The sequence below is a fragment of the Schistocerca cancellata genome, chromosome 8, assembly GCF_023864275.1.
Source record: "Schistocerca cancellata isolate TAMUIC-IGC-003103 chromosome 8, iqSchCanc2.1, whole genome shotgun sequence".
Classification (NCBI taxonomy): domain Eukaryota; kingdom Metazoa; phylum Arthropoda; class Insecta; order Orthoptera; family Acrididae; genus Schistocerca; species Schistocerca cancellata.
In genome coordinates, this window is record NC_064633.1 from 124,794,179 (window position 1) to 124,812,758 (window position 18,580).

The 18,580-nt window shown below is 45.8% G+C and overlaps 1 protein-coding gene across 2 annotated transcripts in view; it reads left to right on the forward strand.

Moving 5' to 3' along the window:
• The window catches only part of LOC126094705 (secretory carrier-associated membrane protein 1), a 60,943-nt gene extending 42,734 nt beyond the window's left edge, over positions 1 to 18,209 (forward strand). For both annotated transcript variants that reach the window (XM_049909234.1, XM_049909235.1), the window contains exons 6-9: positions 14,056 to 14,212; positions 16,855 to 16,956; positions 17,038 to 17,164; positions 17,253 to 18,209. In XM_049909234.1, coding sequence (XP_049765191.1) covers positions 14,056 to 14,212; positions 16,855 to 16,956; positions 17,038 to 17,164; positions 17,253 to 17,414 — 548 coding nt within the window. In that variant the 3' untranslated portion in view covers positions 17,415 to 18,209. The remainder of the gene's footprint in view (positions 1 to 14,055; positions 14,213 to 16,854; positions 16,957 to 17,037; positions 17,165 to 17,252) is intronic.
• The last annotated feature ends 371 nt before the right edge of the window (positions 18,210 to 18,580 follow it).

Consider the following 18,580-nt stretch of genomic DNA (forward strand, 5'->3'; position numbering starts at 1 on the left):
TGTCATCTCTAGTGTTTGTTTTTGTTCCTTGTGGAGGCTTCAAGTTCACGGAAAAAAAGATCGATGGCCCTAGTAGTCTGGTCCCTTCAATCCCACAAACCAACCAACCAGAGTGTCATTGCAGTCCATTGGATGATGAAAAAAGTATATGCATCCTTAGTGCCCATACACATTCTTTTTCTTATGTTTGACAAAGTAATGCTTCCAGCAAAGATCAAAGCAGGCTATGAAGTTATCACAGTCAGACTGTACATTCCGAATCCGAGGTGCTGCTACCAGTGCCATTGCTACAACTATATTCGAATGTCATGTCAGTTCCCAGCCAAATGTGTAACCTGTGGTTGATGCTAACGAGATTGAGAGTCTGCCTCCTCCTCCTCCTCCCTGCTGTATCAATTGCAATTGCCACCATGCAGCCTCCTCCCAAGATTGTCCGATGTATCTCAATGAGCAGACCTTCCCGGAGATCATCTCCAGCTGTGCAACAAGCCACCAAAGCGGTGAAATCACCTGCTACACAAATGGCAAGCTGGAAAGGACAGAAGGAATACTCCCACAAAGACTTTTCATGTCCCTCCAGCCAACAAACATCCGAATCATCATGTGCCAACTGCAAAGGCTCCAAGAAACCAAACAAAGGTAAACGGTCTTCTCTTTCGCTGACTCTGAGATCCTCTTAAATCGTGTCGCCGGAGGATATCCTCACCCTGCTGACCTCGGTGTCGCCTGTGCACAGTGCCAACTGTTTTTCTGCCCTGGACTCCACAGACCAACCAAGGGAGAATGCAAACACCTCTATAGATCACATGAAGCAGGATACTCTGGCCTCTGCACCCTGTAGCAGTGTTTCTTCAAAGGCTGGCACATGGCAGCTGCCAAGGTGACATCCCCTCATTCTTTCCTTCCTCCCTTTTCTTCATCATGACTCTCCTCCAATGGAACGTTTGCGGCCATAGATCCAACGAAGAATTATGGCTGCTCTCGGAATTGCAGTGTCCACATGTTCTACACCTCCAGGAAACAAAATTTCCTCCTCACTACCAATTTGATATCCTGCATTTGTTTCCGGTCTGCTTTGACCTTCACCTGAGAACGGCATTTCACCTCATTGGGGAGTCATGCTGCCCATCTGGGATCATGATCATAGTCAAACCACCTCTCTGAACACTCAACTGCAAGCTTTTGCAGTCCGAATTTTCCTTCCTCATTCCACCTTCTCTCTTTGTACCATTTACGTCCCTCTGTCATTTGGTGTCACCAGGGCAGATTTCCTCCAGCTTGTTGGGCAATTCCCTCACCCCTTTTTTGCTACTTGGTGACTTTAATGTGCACCATCCCTGTGGGGCTTTCCCAGAACCTGTCAGAGAGGTGCACTCTTGGCTGACCTTCTCAATCAACTTAACCTCGTCCGCCTTAACATGGGAGCAACCACGTTCCTATCAGATTCCACGCACACTTATTCTCATTTGGACCTCTCACTCTGCACTGTCCAGCTTGCCCAACGTCTCCAGTGGTCCGTTCTCTCTAGCGCTGTGCCATCCATTTGCCAACTCCTATCCCACCTATGTGCAAACCCAAATTTCAGCTTTCTAAGACCGACTGGAGGCTTTACACCTCTCTGGTGGCCTTCGACAAACATCACTTCCTCAGTTGTGGTGACCAGATAGAATACCTTACAAATTTTATCCTTACCACAGCAGAACATTCCATTCCTCACACTCCATCTGTACCATTCCATGACCTGGTCCCTTGGTGGACCGACGAATGCCATGACGCAATTCACGTGTGGAGACGTGCTGTCCACGTTTTTAACCATCCTCCTACAATGGTGAACTGTATTTGTCATTGTGTTCTTCGGTATAGCAAAAAAGCTAGCTGGATTTCATTGATAGTTCCTTTAACAGTTCCACTTCCTCTTTCGTCATGGCCAACCTCTGATGGCTCTCTGGGACCAAGGTCCATTCCCCAACTTACGGCCTGACAGTAACACTGTCATAGTGGACCCTATTGCTATCTCCAACACCTTGGGCTCCTATTTTGTGCAGATTTTGAGCTCCACCCACTATCACCCTGCCTTTCTCATTGGAAATGAGTGAAGGAGGCTGGGGCGATACCCTTCTCTTGTCAGAATCCTGGATGATACAATGCTGCTTTCACTGTTAGGAAGCTAGATCATGCTCTCACTTCATCCCGATCCTCCATCCCAGGGCCAGATGATGTTCACATTCAGATGTTGCAGCACCTTTCTCTTGCAGCAAGCACTTTATCCTTCATACATAAAATTGCGTATGGGCAGAGGGCAACATTTCCCAGTTGCTGGTGTGAAGCCACTGTCATACCCATGCCTAAGCCCGGTAAGGACAAACCCCTTCCTTCTAGTTACCATCCCATTTCTCTCACCAGCTTTGTTTGCAAGGTGATGGAACATATGATTCTTGCTTAGCTGGTATCGTGGCTCGAGTCTTGCAATTTACTGACCACTGCCCAATGTGGATTTAGAGCATGCCATTCTGCAGTTGATTATCTCGTCACTTTGTCAACTCATATCACAAATGGTTTTCTGCAGGAATACCAGACTGGTTGTGTTTTCTGATTGGGAGAAAGCCTATGATGCCTGCTGGAGGACTTGTATCCTCCATACTCTCTACATGTAGGCTGCCCCCCCTGAGGTCCGGGGATTAGAATAGGCCCGAGGTATTCCTGCCTGTCGTAAGAGGCGACTAAAAGGAGTCCATCCCCCTCACGGGGGTAGTTAGCGCCTGCGTCCGGAGACGGACGGTTCCACGACCTATAATCGTGGTCTTTTTGGTTTTTCACTTCTCGTTTCTTCCTTCCTTTTGTTGGTTCCTTTCTTTGCTCTTCTCCACCTCACTGTCTTCCTTACTCTTTCCCTTGACTTCTCCTTGCTTTCTCATTGCCTTTTTCTCCTTGCCTTCTCATTGCCTTTTTCTCCTTGCCTTCTCATTGCCTTTTTCTCCTTGCCTTCTCATTGCCTTTTTCTCCTTGCCTTCTCATTGCCTTTTTCTCCTTGCCTTCTCATTGCCTTTTTCTCCTTGCCTTCTCATTGCCTTTTTCTCCTTGCCTTCTCATTGCCTTTTTCTCCTTGCCTTCTCATTGCCTTTTTCTCCTTGCCTTCTCATTGCCTTTTTCTCCTTGCCTTCTCATTGCCTTTTTCTCCTTGCCTTCTCATTGCCTTTTTCTCCTTGCCTTCTCATTGCCTTTTTCTCCTTGCCTTCTCATTGCCTTTTTCTCCTTGCCTTCTCATTGCCTTTTTCTCCTTGCCTTCTCATTGCCTTTTTCTCCTTGCCTTCTCATTGCCTTTTTCTCCTTGCCTTCTCATTGCCTTTTTCTCCTTGCCTTCTCATTGCCTTCTTCTCCTTGCCTTCTCTGGTCTCCGCCTTGGCGTTTGAGACAGTCTGTCCTCTTTCTCCCTCTCTCTCTTCTTTTTCCTCTTCTTCCTTCCTCCCTGTGCGTGCCTGAAGGCCGACCCACGCGTTCGCACGCGTAGCCGGTGACGGGGTAACGCGTAAGTCCCCGCCCTGGGTAGACATGTAAGGCACGCGCGTACCCCCTGGTAAAAGCCAGGCCCGGGGAGGGGTGATTGCCTGAGCTGATACCTTCTGACCATGCCGATTGGTCCCTCCGTCAGTTTCTCGGGAGGTGTGACCTGAGGTGTAAACATTCACCTAAGGCGGGAGTGCCCTCTGAGAGGGTCCCCACAAGGAAGGAGCGCGCCATCGGAGATGCTGGCAATCATGGGGGATTCCTCCGCAATGGATTCTACTCCATCTCTCTCGACTTCGACCCAAAAACGGAAACGTGACCAGCCAACAGTGACAAAAGTACTACCGCCTGCCCCACAGTTCCTCGTAGTTTCTCGATCTGAGGACGGAAAGGATTTTTCCTCTGTCAACCCTTTCGTTATTCAGAAGGGCGTAGATGCCATAGCCGGATCTGTCAAATCTTGTACCAGGTTGCGTAACGGCACCTTATAACTAGAAACTGAGAGTGCCTTTCAGGCACAAAAACTGCTTCGGGCCACCCTCCTGTACACGTTCCCTGTCCGGGTGGAGGCCCACCGAACTTTGAATTCGTCTCGTGGTGTAGTTTATACTAGCTCACTCGACGGATTGACTGACGAGGAGCTTCAATCTTTCCTCGCTGAGCAGGGCGTGACGGCTGTCCATAGGGTCATGAAAAAGGTCAACAATGACCTTGTACCGACCCGGACACTTTTCTTGACCTTCGATAGTGTTAAGCTGCCATCGCGCATCAAGGCGGGCTACGAGGTTATTTCTGTTCGCCCCTATGTCCCGACACCTACGCGCTGCTACCAGTGTCAGCGTTTCAATCACACTCGACAGTCTTGTTCCAATGCGGCTAAATGTGTCACTTGTGGCAGGGATGCCCATGAGGGTGACTGTCCACCTCCGTCTCCTCGTTGTGTGAACTGTCAGGGTGACCATGCCGCATCCTCCCGCGACTGTCCTGTCTATAAGGAAGAACGCTGTATCCAAGAAATTTGGGTCAAAGAGAAAGTGTCCACCTCGGCTGCTCGCAAGCTATTGGCTAGTAGGAAGCCCACGCTGCTCCCAGCGGGGAAATACAGTACTGTCCTCGCCTCTCCTCGGACTACCCGGGAGGTAGCAACCCAGACATGCGATCTGACCTTTAGCACCACGGTCGTCCGTTCGGCCAGTGCTAAGATCGCGCGGTCGACGTCTCCTCTTCCTCCCATCACCCCACAGACACCAGCCCCTTCCTCAGCTTCTGCTAAGTCGAAGACCCCGAAGTCAGATGCACGGGCCTTCAAGAAGGAACCATCCCGTGCAGACTTCCTCCGTCCCTCGACCTCCCAGCCTTCGACCGGTACTTCCACCAAACGTCCTTCCAAAAAGGCGCATAGGAAGCACAGTTCTCCTTCTCCGCCATGGCGCATTTCTTCTCCTGCGCCACCCAGCGGTTGCCGCCCCAGGCCGTCATCCGTTTCGCCTGGCCGCACCGCTGGTAGCCGTACATCTGGCCGTTCACCGGCGGAGGAAGCTCCCCCTTCGGGCCATCCTCCCGAGATGGCCGATGAACCTATAGACCCCATGGACGATGACTGTCTCGCCTACTGATAGCGGCGGCAGTGCTCGCTCGAAGCCAGGCCCTAAGCGGCCTTCGAGGTGACCCCTTCTCTCATCTTCCTTTTCTTACGATGGCACTTATTCACTGGAATATTCGCAGCATTCGCTCCAACCGAGAGGACTTGAAGTTGCTGCTCCGCTTGCATCGTCCGCTCGTCGTAGCCCTCCAGGAAACGAAGCTACGCCCATGCGATCAAATTGCCTTGGCACACTACACCTCTGTGCGTTTTGACCTACCCCCTGTGGTAGGTATCCCAGCTCATGGTGGGGTTATGTTGCTGGTCCGGGATGATATTTACTACGATCCCATCACGTTGCACACCGGCCTGGAGGCAGCTGCCATCCGCATTACTCTCCCCACTTTTACGTTTTCCTTTTGTACCGTTTACACTCCATCGTCATCTGCCGTTACCAGGGCAGACATGATGCAACTTATTGCTCAGCTACCTGCACCATTTTTGTTAACTGGAGACTTCAATGCCCACCATCCCCTTTGGGGCCCTCCAGCATCCTGCCCGAGGGGCTCCTTGTTAGCAGACCTTTTCAACCAGCTCAATCTTGTCTGCCTCAATACTGGCGCCTCTACTTTTCTTTCGGACACATCTCACACCTATTCCCATTTAGACCTCTCTCTATGTACTCCCCAACTTGCACGCCGGTTTGAGTGGTATGCACTTGCTGATACATATTCGAGCGACCACTTCCCGTGTGTTATCCATCTCCTGCAGCATACTCCCTCTCCGTGCTCCTCTAGTTGGACCATCTCCAAGGCAGACTGGGGGCTCTTCTCTTCCAGGGCGGCCTTTCAGGATCAAACCTTCACAAGCTGCGATCGTCAGGTCGCACACCTCACGGAAGTCATTCTCGCTGCTTCTGAATATTCCATCCCTCACCCTACTTCTTCTCCACGTCGCGTACCAGTCCCCTGGTGGACCGCAGCATGTAGAGACGCTTTACGTGCTCGTCGACGTGCTTTACGCACCTTTAAACGCCACCCTACAGTGGCGAATTGTATTAATTATAAACGATTACGTGCTCAGTGTCGTCGTATTATTAAAGAAAGCAAGAAAGCCAGCTGGGCTGCTTTCACAAGCATTTCAACAGTTTTACTCCTCCTTCTGTTGTCTGGGGTAGCCTGCGCCGGCTATCTGGCACTAAGGTCCACTCCCCAGTTTCTGGCTTGAAGGTCGCGAATGAAGTCCTTGTGGCCCCTGAGGCTGTCTCCAATGCCTTCGGCCGCTTTTTCGCAGAGGTTTCGAGCTCCGCTCATTACCACCCTGCCTTCCTCCCCCGCAAACAGGCAGAGGAGGCTAGGCCACCTGACTTCCGCTCCTTGAATTGTGAAAGTTATAATGCCCCATTCACCATGCGGGAACTCGAAACCGCACTTGGCCGATCACGGTCCTCCGCTCCAGGGCCTGATTCTATTCATATTCAGATGCTGAAGAACCTTTCTCCTGCGGGTAAAGGTTTTCTTCTTCGTACATACAATCGCATCTGGATTGAGGGACATGTTCCCGCATGCTGGCGCGAGTCTATTGTTGTCCTGATTCCTAAGCCGGGGAAGGACAAGCACTTGCCTTCCAGTTATCGACCTATCTCCCTTACCAGCTGTGTCTGTAAAGTGATGGAGCGAATGGTTAACTCTCGATTGGTTTGGCTGCTCGAGTCTCGACGCCTACTTACCAATGTACAATGTGGATTTCGTAGGCGCCGCTCTGCTGTTGACCATCTGGTTACCTTGTCGACCTTCATTATGAATAACTTCTTGCGGAAGCGCCCGACCGCGGCTGTGTTCTTTGATTTGGAGAAGGCTTAAGACACCTGTTGGAGGGCGGGCATTCTCCGCACCATGCATACATGGGGCCTTCGCGGTCGCCTCCCTCTTTTTATTCGTTCCTTTTTAATGGATCGACAGTTCAGGGTACGTGTGGGTTCTGTCCTCTCCGACACCTTTCGCCAGGAGAATGGGGTGCCACAGGGCTCAGTTTTGAGCGTCGCTCTCTTCGCCATCGCGATCACTCCAATAATGGATTGCCTCCCAGCTGATGTATCAGGCTCCCTTTTTGTGGACGATTTTACCATCTATTGCAGCGCGCAGTGTACACGTGTCCTGGAGCGCTGTCTTCAGCGTTCTCTTGACCGTCTTTACTCCTGGAGTGTCGCCAATGGCTTCCGTTTTTCTGCCGAGAAGACGGTCTGTATTAACTTCTGGCGCTACAAAGAGTTTCTCCCACCGTCCTTACGACTCGGTCCCGTTGCTCTCCCAATCGTGGAGACAACCAAATTTTTAGGCCTTACCTTTGACAGGAAACTTAGCTGGTCTCCACATGTCATATTTGGCCGCCCGTTGTACCCGTTCTTTAAATGTCCTACGTGTTCTCAGTGGTATGTCGTGGGGAGCGGATCGAACTGTCCTACTTCGTCTATATCGGTCGATTGTCCGCTCCAAGCTGGATTATGGGAGCTTCGTATACTCCTCTGCACGGCCATCCATCTTACGCCGCCTCAACTCCATACAACATCGGGGTTTACGACTTGCGATCGGAGCATTTTATACTAGTCCCGTAAAGAGTCTTCATACTGACGCTGGCGAATTGCCACTCACCTACCGGCTGCGATATACTGCTTTGTCGGTATGCCTGTCGGCTACTGTCAATGCCCGACCATCCGTCTTATCGTTCCTTTTTTGACGACTCTCTTGACCGTCAATACGGGTTGTATGTCTCTGCCCTGCTACCCCCTGGAGTTCGCTTTCGTCGCCTCCTTCAACACCTTAATTTTTCACTCCCTGCAACCTTTCGAGTGGGCGAGAGCCGCACGCCACCTTGGCTCCAGGCTCAGGTCCGCGTTCACCTTGACCTCAGCTCGCTCCCAAAAGAGGTCACCCCCGGTTCGGTCTACCACTCCCGTTTTTTGGAACTTCGTTCGAAGTTCATCAACATGACTTTCATTTATACAGATGGCTCTAAGACCAATGACGGGGTCGGGTGTTCCTTTATTGTCAGGGCACAAAGTTTCAAATACCGGCTCCATGGCCATTGTTCGGTCTTCACAGCTGAGCTCTTTGCCCTCTACCAGGCTGTTCTTTACATCTGCCGCCACCGACATTCTGCTTATGCCATCTGCTCAGATTCCCTGAGCGCCATCCAGAGCCTCAGTGATCCGTACCCGGTTCACCCTTTCGTACACCGGATCCAACGCTCTCTTCAGCAGCTGGTGGCCGTCGGTTCTCCGGTTAGCTTTATGTGGGTTCCTGGCCATGTCGGTATCCCTGGGAACGAAGCTGCAGATGCCGCGGCCAAGGCTGCGGTCCTCCAGCCTCGGACAGCTTCTTGTTGTGTCCCTTCGTCCAATTTTAGCAGGGTCATTTGTCGGCGCATCTTATCGCTGTGGCATGCCAATTGGGCTGCACTTACCGACAACAAGCTTTGGGCCTTAAAACCTCTTCCCGTGGCTTGGACGTCCTCCTCACGCCCTTCTCGGCGGGAGGAGGTCGTTTTAGCCCGGTTAAGAATTGGACACTGCCGGTTCAGCCATCGCCATCTGCTGACGGCTGCGCCGGCACCGTTCTGCCCATGTGGGCACTTGCTGACGGTTAGACACATTTTAATGTCCTGTCCAGATCTTAACACACTGCGCCTCGATCTTAACCTGCCTAATACTTTCGATGCCATTTTAGCGGATGACCCACGAGCAGCTGCTCGTGTTCTTTGTTTTATCAATTTGACAAACCTCGCTAAGGACATTTGATGATGATGTTTTTTAATCCTATGCCTGTCAGTCTGTCTTTTATCGTGTTTTCCCTTTTAGTTGTTGTTGTCAACTTGTGCCTCGCGGTGCATTCTTAGAGTAGTCAGGGCGCTAATGACCATTGAAGTTGTGCGCCCTAAAACCACAAAAAAAAAACCACATGTAGGCTGCCTGCCATTTCCTTCAGGAATTTTTAAAAAGACAGAGTTTTCAAGATAGGTATGGGTTCTGCCTTGTCAGGCACCTTTCCTGAGTGTCATTTTCTTTGTATTACCATTAACCCTATAATGACGTGTCTCCCACCAGGCATCTCCAGCTCCCTTTCCATTCACGATTTTGCCACCTATTGCAGTTCTCCATGGATTTGTCTCCTTGAGCAGCATCTTCAGCATTGTCTAGATCATCTTTGCTTGTGGAGCATCAACAGTGGGTTTCACTTTTCCAATGACAAAACCGTTTGTATGAGTTTCTGGTGGTGCAATTGGTTCCTTTTATCATCTTTACATCTTGTGCCTGTTTTCTCTTCCATTCATTGAAACTAGGAAATCCTTGAGGGTAATGCTTGATAGGAAACTTTCTTGGTCCTCCCACATGTCTTACCTGGCCACCCACTGTGCCCAGTCCCTCAGTGTCCCACGTGTCCTCGGTGGTACTTTCTGGGGAGCTGATCGGACCACTGTCCTCCATTTGTACCGATCCCTTATCTGTTTTAAACTAGACTATGGGTGTTTCATTTATGCATGGCCATCCATTTTACACCATCTCAATACAATCCACCATTATGGCACCGGTTCAGCCACTGGCACCTTTTACACTATTCTGGTTGAGAGTTTGTATGCAGAGCTGCCAAAATCCCACTGTCAAACCGCCGTGATTTTCTCCTCAGTAGTTTCGCATGCCTTTTGTTTGGCATGCCTCGCCATCCATCTACTTCTTCCTTCTTCGGTGATCACTGGTATGGGGCGTGTCCCTCTTCTTTGTTACCTTCATGAGTTCACTTCTGGCTATTGCTCGGACAACTTAACTTCATGCTACGTGCCAGTTTCCTGAGGGGGTGTGAACCTTCACCGCCTTGCCTTCGTGCAGTGGCCCAAGTTCACCTGGTCTTTGTTCGCTTCCTATGGACACCACTTCAGACTCGCTGTATTGCCATAAGTTTCTCGACCTTCGCTCGGAAATTTGTGATTGTACCTTTCTGTATACTGATGGCTCTTGGCCTGACCGTCGTGTTGGATGTACCTTCATCATTGGCACCGACGATTTTCTGTATCGGCTTCCAGAACAGTGCTCTGTACTAATAGCAAGTGCCCATATCCGTGTATCAGGCCACGCAGTACATCCGGTGTCACAGGATTTTAAATTGTCATTTGCTCTGAATTTATGTGCCCTTCAGAGCCTCCGTGTGCTGTACACCATCCATCCCTTACTGAAACGGGTCCAGGTAAGCCTTCACTTGCTCGCTCTTGATGGAGCCATTGTGATGTTTATGTGGGTCCCTGGTCACATCTATCTGATGGGAAATGAGGTGCTGACACTACTGCCAAGGCTGCAGTCCTTGTACCTCAGCCTGGTAGTTCTTCCACTGCCTCTGATGATCTCTTTGTTGCCATCTGTCAGCAGGTGGTGTCACTTTGGCATTTCCATGGCTCTTTCCTCCATGGGAATAAGCTTTGGGAAATTTAGTCTCTCCCAGTGGTATGGCCAACCTCCTCCTCACCTCGAGGAGATCATTTTAGCTAGGTTGCATGTTGGGCATGTCTCTTTAGCCATTGCCGTTTGTTAAGTGGTGACCCCCCACCACTTGGTGCCCATTGTCATCAACCTTTGACAATTCGCCATTTCATGACTTACTGCCCATTTTTTAACCACTTATGTTTTAATTTATGTTTGCTGTCTGAGTTATCGACACTTTAAGTGAACAACGCACTGGCTGTCAACCGCATTTTACTTTTTGTCGATAGTAGCAATATGACGAAGGACATTTAATCTTTAGTTCTGCAACTCTGTTTCTTGTGGTGTATTTTGTGGCACTTTCTCCAAGAGAAAGTTCCTGTTTCTAGCTGACTTACCTTCCGTTGCTTGGGCTTAACAAGTAGTCTTTTTAACTCCTTTTTCGTCTTCGTGATCTACAGGTCTGACATGGGTGTGTATGACCTTAGTTATTTTCGTGCCCTAAAACCAAACATACATACATAACCTCCAATCACTGCTGAAATCCTTAGGCCCTTCCAGAACCTCTCCCGCGAATCCATCTCCGTACTCACCCTAACAATAACCTGCACACCTACCCTCTGTATCCCCCCCCCCAAAAAAAATCCACAAACCTAACAGTCTGGGTGGCCCATTAAGGCCGGTCACAGTGCTCCCACCAAAAAGATCTCTTCCCTCGTTGACCAACATCTGCAACCAATTGTCCAAAACCTGACCTCCCACATTAGATATCAACCACTATCTGTACCGGCTCTTCACCAGCCTCACAACCTTACCTCCAGGGTTCGTACTCTCCCTGTAGAAGCAACCTCCTTATACACCAATATCCCTCATGGCCATGGCCTTGCCGGGATTGAACACTACCTCTCCCAGTGCCCTGCAGTATCCAAACCCTCCAGTTCATACACCTAACCAACTACATCCTAACCTGTAACTACTTCATCTTTGAAGGGAAGGTATACAAATAAATTCGTGGCACAGCCTGGGCACCCACAAGGCACCCTCCTATGCCAACCTCTTCATGGGCCGCCTAGAGAAAACATTCCTAGTTTCCCAAAACACCAAACTCCTAGTCTGGTTCAGGTTTATTGATGACATCTTTATAATCTGGACCCAAGGCCAGGACACCTTATCCTCATTCTTCCACAGTTTCAAGACCTTCTCTCTCATCCACTTCATCTGGTCTTTTCCTCCATCTGTCCTATCACCTCCTTGGGCATAAATCTCCTCCTCTCAGATGGCTCCACCCCCGACACCTTGGTCTGCACTAATCACCAACAGTACCTGCACTTAGACAGCCGCCACCCCATCCACACCAAAAAATCCCTCCGTACAATGTGGCCACCCATGGTAGACACATCTGCAGTAATATCTCCCACCCAGTACTACCTGGGACTGGAACAACTGAACCACGTCCTTCGTTAGGGCTTTGATCACCTTTCATCATTCCCTGAAATGAGTGACGTCCTACCCAAGATACTTCCATTCTCTCCCAAAGTGATGTTCTGCTGCCCACCCAACCTCCACATTATAGTCCTCCCTATGCTTCTCTTACCTCCAATGCCTTGACACAGGGATTGTACCCTTGTGGAAGATGCAAATGCAAGACCTGCCCAATCCACCAACCTGGGGCCACATGTGAAATCAGCCATGTTATATACCAGCTCTGCTGTAACCACTGCATGATGTTTCGCATTGGTATGACGAGTTAGCTGTCAACCAGAATGAATGGCCACTGCCAAACTGTTGCAAAAAACAAGGTGGACCACCCAGTGTCACAACATGCAGCAGAGCATAACAAGATAGATTTCAGTGGCTGCTTCACAACCTATGCCATCTGGATCCTCCCCACCATCATCAGCTTTTCTGAGCTCCACAGATGGGAGTATCCTTCCAGCACTTCCTTTGCTCCCGTAACCTCCCAGGCCTAAACCTAACTCGCTGTCCTTCTACCCCCCACACAATAGCTAGGTGTGTGTGTGTGTGTGTCTGCGCGCGCGCGCGCGCGCGCGCGCGCGCGCGCGCGCGGCGCGCGCGCGCGCGCCCGCGCGCACGTGCGCGCGCGCGCCCTCTCCCAACTTCTTCAAAAACTGCCAACAGCTCCAGTGAGATCCACAGATCACTGTACAGCGAAGAAATTGGAGTTCTTGTAGCTTTCTGGAAATAAGTGTTACTGTTCCTTCCAACAGCATCTGCTTTAGAATCTTTGCTAACTTCATAAACATCATCACACACTTCTTACACTTCTTCAGTGTATTATATGAAGCAAGTGTTCCACTATTTCAGTGGGTACCACTGAGACATTGTAAAATGGGTTTAGATAAATGTTTCTTCAAAATACTTTATCGATAGCTGGATGCTGAAAAGAAATGGAAAACTTCTTGAACTGAAAAAGTTGACAGACCATACAGTAATCCATAAGATTTAACAAATAAACGCCACATCGACCAAAAATGCATGTTGGTTAAAGTGATTCCATCAAATATGAGCATGCAAATGAGCCATTGTGGTTATAAACAGCCACTGAAATCAGTATGAAATGCTATTCTAATTAGGACAAATGTATTTGAAATTTAACTTTTTGACCCTCATCTGTTTGGGCTCAAATTTCATCCATGGTCTACTTTACCTTGGGAAACATGGGGGAATGTGGCACATGAATTATAGGCACAAGTAAATTTTGCTGCTTCATATAAGACATCTAACATGCCAATATGGTCCAAAACAGACTGGTAGAGCACAGCCTGTATCTTGGCCTCAAAGACCACCCAACCTCAATCCATGGGATTTTTCTAGTTGAATCATCTCAGACAATGTAACCAGCTTGTATAATAAATACTCCCACTACCTGTCCCCATGACATGCTACAGATTGCATAGTGCAAACTGGGATGCCTTTATAAACTTTTATCAATCACTTATGTTTGTTAGTGGCTGCTTAGGCACAGTGTAGCAAAGTTTAAAACTTGTGATTTGCTGATCTGTTTCATTACACAACCATATCAAGCAAGTCATGCTAATTGCCAGTAAACTAGCATATTATACAAATGTTGTCACTTTTACTTTTAACAAAATGGGTTTATGTAACCACAAAGATACATGTTTTGATGATTTGAGTTCTAGTCAAGACTAATGATTTATAATATGTAAGTAAGGAAACCATACATAGAGTTAACTGTTTGCTGTGCTATTTTTCTGATACTTGTACTTTTATTGTGCTTGAATCTGTTGCAATTGTTACACTTGATAATGGCCTAAGGCCAAAATCTTAGATTGTGGAATAAAACCTGTTGTACAGACAAATGGCAGTTACATCTTTCAGAAAAAATTTATTAATTTAAATTTTTAAGGTTTTGAGATTCTAAGCCAGATAATGTTAATGTTAAATGTAATGTGCTAGTGATCTTGTTTGTATTTTTTCTCTTGAAAGAGAATAATGTTAGGAATGCACACCACTGTTCCAGTTCACGCATGTATAATGCTGCTGAATGTGTTTGGTGGCCTGCTGCTAATGTTTAGTGTGGCTGACTTCACAACATTTGGACTGGGACTGTTGTATCTAATTCTGTTCACACCATTCTCATTCCTATGCTGGTACAGACCAGCTTATAAGGCCTTCAGGTATGAGTTATTCGTAGTGCAAACACTTAGTGTATTTGAAATCAGATTAGATGTGTTTTGAATAGTCACCAATGCCAAGGCATTAATCATTCATAATTTTATATATCCCCCTTCTTTCTCACTTCCCCTTTCCATCCAGATTTTATCCAGACTGCAAAATTGTTAAACACATTTTTATTGTTTTGATTTTTTTTCCCTAGTTGTTTAACACCACGGGTATTGGTGCCTTCTTTTTTGGGGGCAGGGGGGGGGGGGGCAGGGAAGAGTTGGAGGGGAAATGATGAAGAATTGTTGCAACAACTCATAGGTTTGAGTGAGCCATGAGTAATTGATTTTTAAAATATAAGTGTCGGATGAGTGTATAAATATCAAGCCTATGTACTTAGTTTGGGCAGTGTAAACTTCAGCATCTGTGACAAGCAAAAACTCTGTACTGAGCTTGGACTCATATAGACATTCTTTCTTGGGAAGTAAATTTTCATTTCACATAATGTGGAAAACACACACACACACACACACACACACACACACACACACACACACACACACACACACACACACCTTATCACAAATACTCAAGTAGATGTTCTGGCATAAAGTAACACATTTAGAACAATAGAAAAGATATCTGCAAATAGCTTTTTGTAATGTAATGTTTTCAGTATGCATTACATACTTTATAATTGGGCACTGGTGAGTTAACTACATGGGTCGGTGGAGAATGATGTAAGTTTTATGGGTTGAAGTTCGCATGTTTCAGTGAAAATAATTTAAGAAGCTGTCTCTCAAGTAAGGGAGTTTGAGGGGAAAGTAAGTATGAAAGCATTCTGGAGATGTTCAACAAACTCTTAAAGCCAGACACTACAAGGGACTTGGTGAAGTAAGGAGAATTTAACAGTTAATGCAGAGTGCATGTAACTACAATGATTTCTGTTGTGTTTGTTTGGTTGCTTATGATTGGATTTCAGAGCCTATTAAAGAAGATAAGACTAATATGGAGAATACTATGTTTAAGGTGTATGGTAGGAGTATCTGTTAGATAAAGTATAGGGAAAAAAGATCACCATAGGTTCGAATTATGAGGAGATGCTGGCAGAGGAATATTGAGATGATTTCGAAGACTGGTCAAAGTGCTAAGATTCTTGCAGTAGGTGGAAGGAATAACTAAAGTTGTGATGATGGTATATATAAGAAGACAATAAAGAAGAAGTTTGCTGGGGTAGAATCACTGAGAGGAGCAGTTTCCCTGTGAATTAACAACATGCCAACAAAATTTCTGTATAAAGAATGCAATGTACATTGCTACCTAGCTTCTGCAAACATGCAGATACTGTAATAATTGAAAATCAAAGCCAGTATAAAAGTACAGCCTTACATCCACTTCCTGCCCATAACTGAAGTCAAGAGTGGCAAATCATGTTGGTATATAGTTCCTCTTAGTAATTCTAATAACTTTATCAACATAAAAATCTATCTCTAGAAGTTTAAACTATGATCAATATAATGTTATAAAAGGGCATTAAAAGTAAAAGATGTTGAATATTTTTGTGTAAATTGTCTCTCTCTACTGTATTCTCAGTGTGATTAATGGTATGCTTTAGTGTGTTCAGCTGAGTTGTTCGTTTCATTTCTCTGTGAGATACTTAGATGACACACACAGTGGTCTTCTTCAGGTGCAGTGAGCTTTATGTGTACTTAATGCCTGGACTCCAACCATAAAATGAAATCAGTAGCTTGGCTTGACACCTGAAAGCATTCCATTAGTTAGCCATTCGTATAATACACAAACTCAAGTACTTGTGATGGATAATCAATGGAAGGATTGGCTGCAGGAAAAAGTTCTGTAATGTAAGTCGGACAACCAAGCTAAAAAACTGACAAGTGCTCAGTATGTATTCTTCAAAGAGAACTCGCAAAGTAGTAAGGTATTTAGACAGAGGACACACTGTACAAAGTAGGCTTTCACAGCTGGTTTAACATCCTTGGTGATTTTAGATGTTTGGGCAGCAGGCCTTGGTCTGATGCATTTTTCTGTGCCTAACATTTAATCTCCTAATGGTGGAGGCATACTCACATGTGGTGAAGACAAAATTGCACATTATTTGTTACTGGAATAAGTGGTGGCTTGTAACCACACATTTGCAGTTTTCTTGTAAATAACTTATTTGCAGATCCATATTTAGTGGAAGCTGTTTGCTTCTAATATAACATATGCGTGTTAGTTTTCACTGCAACTTCATAGTTACTTTTCTAACTCAAACTTCTTAGGTGCAGAAACATGCCTTAAAGCCCAGTGTAATGCCCTCATCATTGAGGATAATAGTTAATGAATCTGTTGGAATCAGTGGAAATATTGATAATGATTGCAGCAGTATATTGAGAAGGAAGGAAAATTTAATGAATGAGGAAAAAAAGAATGATGGAAAAATAAATAACCTTGCAGTAAAGAGAAGAGTTCTGTACTAGAGTTAGAGAAGTTAAGGCAATTGTATATTTCGACTCACTAATGTATATTCTTGCTATTTGCAACACAGTACCAGTAATCATATTTGTTCAATATATTTTAGGGTTATAACTTTTATGTATGGATTGTGAATTTTGGAGCATTTGGAACTATTGTTTCTTTGCTTTCTGCTTTTCAGGAGTGATAGCTCTTTCAACTTCATGGTATTTTTCTTCGTTTTCTTTTTTCAATTTATTGTGACTGTAATACAAGCAATTGGCATCCACGGATCAGGTACTTGGTAAGTAGTAACATCACTTATGTCTGTGTGACTCTTCTAATTTTGAAAGGGAATAAACAAAAAAATGTGTTGTTCTTGCAGTGGTATCCTCCTTGCTGTACAGCAGTTTAGTACTGGTGGAGCAGGTGTTGCAGTGGGTGTGATATTATTAATTGTTGCTATTGGTTTTGTTGGGGCCGCATGCGTTGATTTGCTGCTGTTGTCAAAGGCAAGTAGTTCTTATAAACACAATATTGTTTGCGTTTTAGTGACCTTTAGTTGCAGACTATCCTGACTTAAATTTCTGGTAAATACAGATCCATCGGATTTATCGGAGTACTGGTGCAAGCTTTGCTAAAGCTCAGCAGGAGTTCACATCGGAGTTCCTACGCAATGAACATGTTCAGAATGCTGCAACCAGTGCTGCTGCTGCTACCGTCCGTGCCCAGATGAACAATAGCAACAGCAGCCGTTACTGAATGAAGACTGAAAAGGAATGTATGCTATTCAAATTGTCCATGTAGTAGACAAAATGTACACCTTTCTAGCTTATCTTGGTGTACGGAAATAATCAAATTCTCATGAGCTCCCTTGGTTGTACATCAGTGACTCAAAGTGTGTTCAGTTGACTTTACACAATTTTTTATACATATATTCGTGAAAATGTGTACTTACGTACAGAGGTTTATCAGCTGTTTCTTAACACAGTTTTGTATTGAATTTTGTTATTGAAAGCACATGTTAATTATAAAATTATTATGAAGTCTGTGCTTACTAATTGTAGTGTCGTTATTGAAGAAAAACTGTTGACTAATTCACACGTTTGAGCTGTGGCGAAGGTAGCATTTCTGTGTGTCATGTGTAACATTGGTACTGAGAATTTGTATATAAATATCATCGGCACATAACAGAATTTAAAATGGAAATATTATATAATTCTGTATGTAGTATTTCCACATTTATCCCTCCATTACAGTTTTGACATTTCTAAAGTTGTAATTAACTTTATGTAATAAATCAGTAATATAATGTATTTGTCTTTTGCCCTTTGGTATTAATCTGTCAGTTGAGTATTTCATTGGTACTTAGTTTTCTTTAGAAAGCTCATATGCTTTCCTAGTGGCGATCAAAGAGAAAATATGATATGGCTTATTGTGCTTGTGCTTTATTTTGTGCCACAGAAGTTGTACAAGTGATTATGATCATAAAGGCAGGCATGAACTTTGAACTTATATTGCAATTTTATTTTTAATAAAGTTAATATTTTTTATTAAGCATATTGTATGAGCATGTCTTATTTTTTCATTCAAATGCTTGACATTTCAGTATTTCACATTTTGATATGTCTTTCTAAAAACTGACGGAAACTCTGAAAACAGGGAAACTGGATATTACTGAAACAATTTGGTTACTGAAGGGAAAGTTAAGGCATTGCAAACCCCATATAAAGAGGCAGAAATTGTTGGAATTGATCTGGAAATAACAAGGTAACAGGAACTTTCTCTTTTCCAGCACTCTAACAATGCACAGTAGGTGGTCCATCAGTCCCAGAAGAATTTCAGGTGGCAACTTTTGCACATGCCACGAAGGAGTTCCACTTGTTGCCCAGTTATGTGGTTTCCCTTTCTTTGCCAACTGTTGTCGT